We start from the raw sequence: 383 nt of genomic DNA, 5'->3' as shown, positions 1-383 counted from the left end.
CCATCCATCCATCCATCATCCATCCATCCATCCATCCATCCATCCATCCATCCATCCATCCATCCTCATCCTCCACTGGGATGAAGAAACAAAGCCCCCGATGCTGCATTGTCTCATCTCTTGCTCAGCACACAGTAATTCCACAGCTTGTAATGCAGCAAATAATTTGGCTTGTGAAAATATGAGTTTCCAGAAGCTCAAGTCGTTCTACCCCAAGATACAAATTAAGACAACAATATAATAATGAGAGCATAACATAAACCACATAAACCAAATTCTAGTCCCCAGGCTAGATAGTTATGAAAGGGGAAAGACTCCTGAACTGGAAAGGAGACAGCAGATTTGCTATGTGTTGAATCAGAGTGGGGAAAAATTTAAATGAT

General features: G+C 41.5%; 1 protein-coding gene across 1 annotated transcript in view; it reads left to right on the top strand.

Moving 5' to 3' along the window:
- Positions 1-84, top strand: part of LOC131572593 (guanine nucleotide exchange factor subunit RIC1-like) — a gene marked incomplete at its 5' end in the record, with an annotated part of 727 nt that extends 643 nt beyond the window's left edge. Inside the window, one exon of the mRNA XM_058825839.1 lies at positions 1-84. This exon is cut by the window's left edge and continues 179 nt beyond it. Within this exon, the coding sequence (XP_058681822.1) occupies positions 1-84 (84 nt within the window).
- Positions 85-383: the final 299 nt, after the last annotated feature.

Source organism: Poecile atricapillus, chromosome Z (assembly GCF_030490865.1).
Source record: "Poecile atricapillus isolate bPoeAtr1 chromosome Z, bPoeAtr1.hap1, whole genome shotgun sequence".
NCBI lineage: Eukaryota > Metazoa > Chordata > Aves > Passeriformes > Paridae > Poecile > Poecile atricapillus.
The sequence above is the reverse complement of the archived record's forward strand: the minus strand, read 5'-3'. Positions and strand labels throughout refer to the sequence as shown.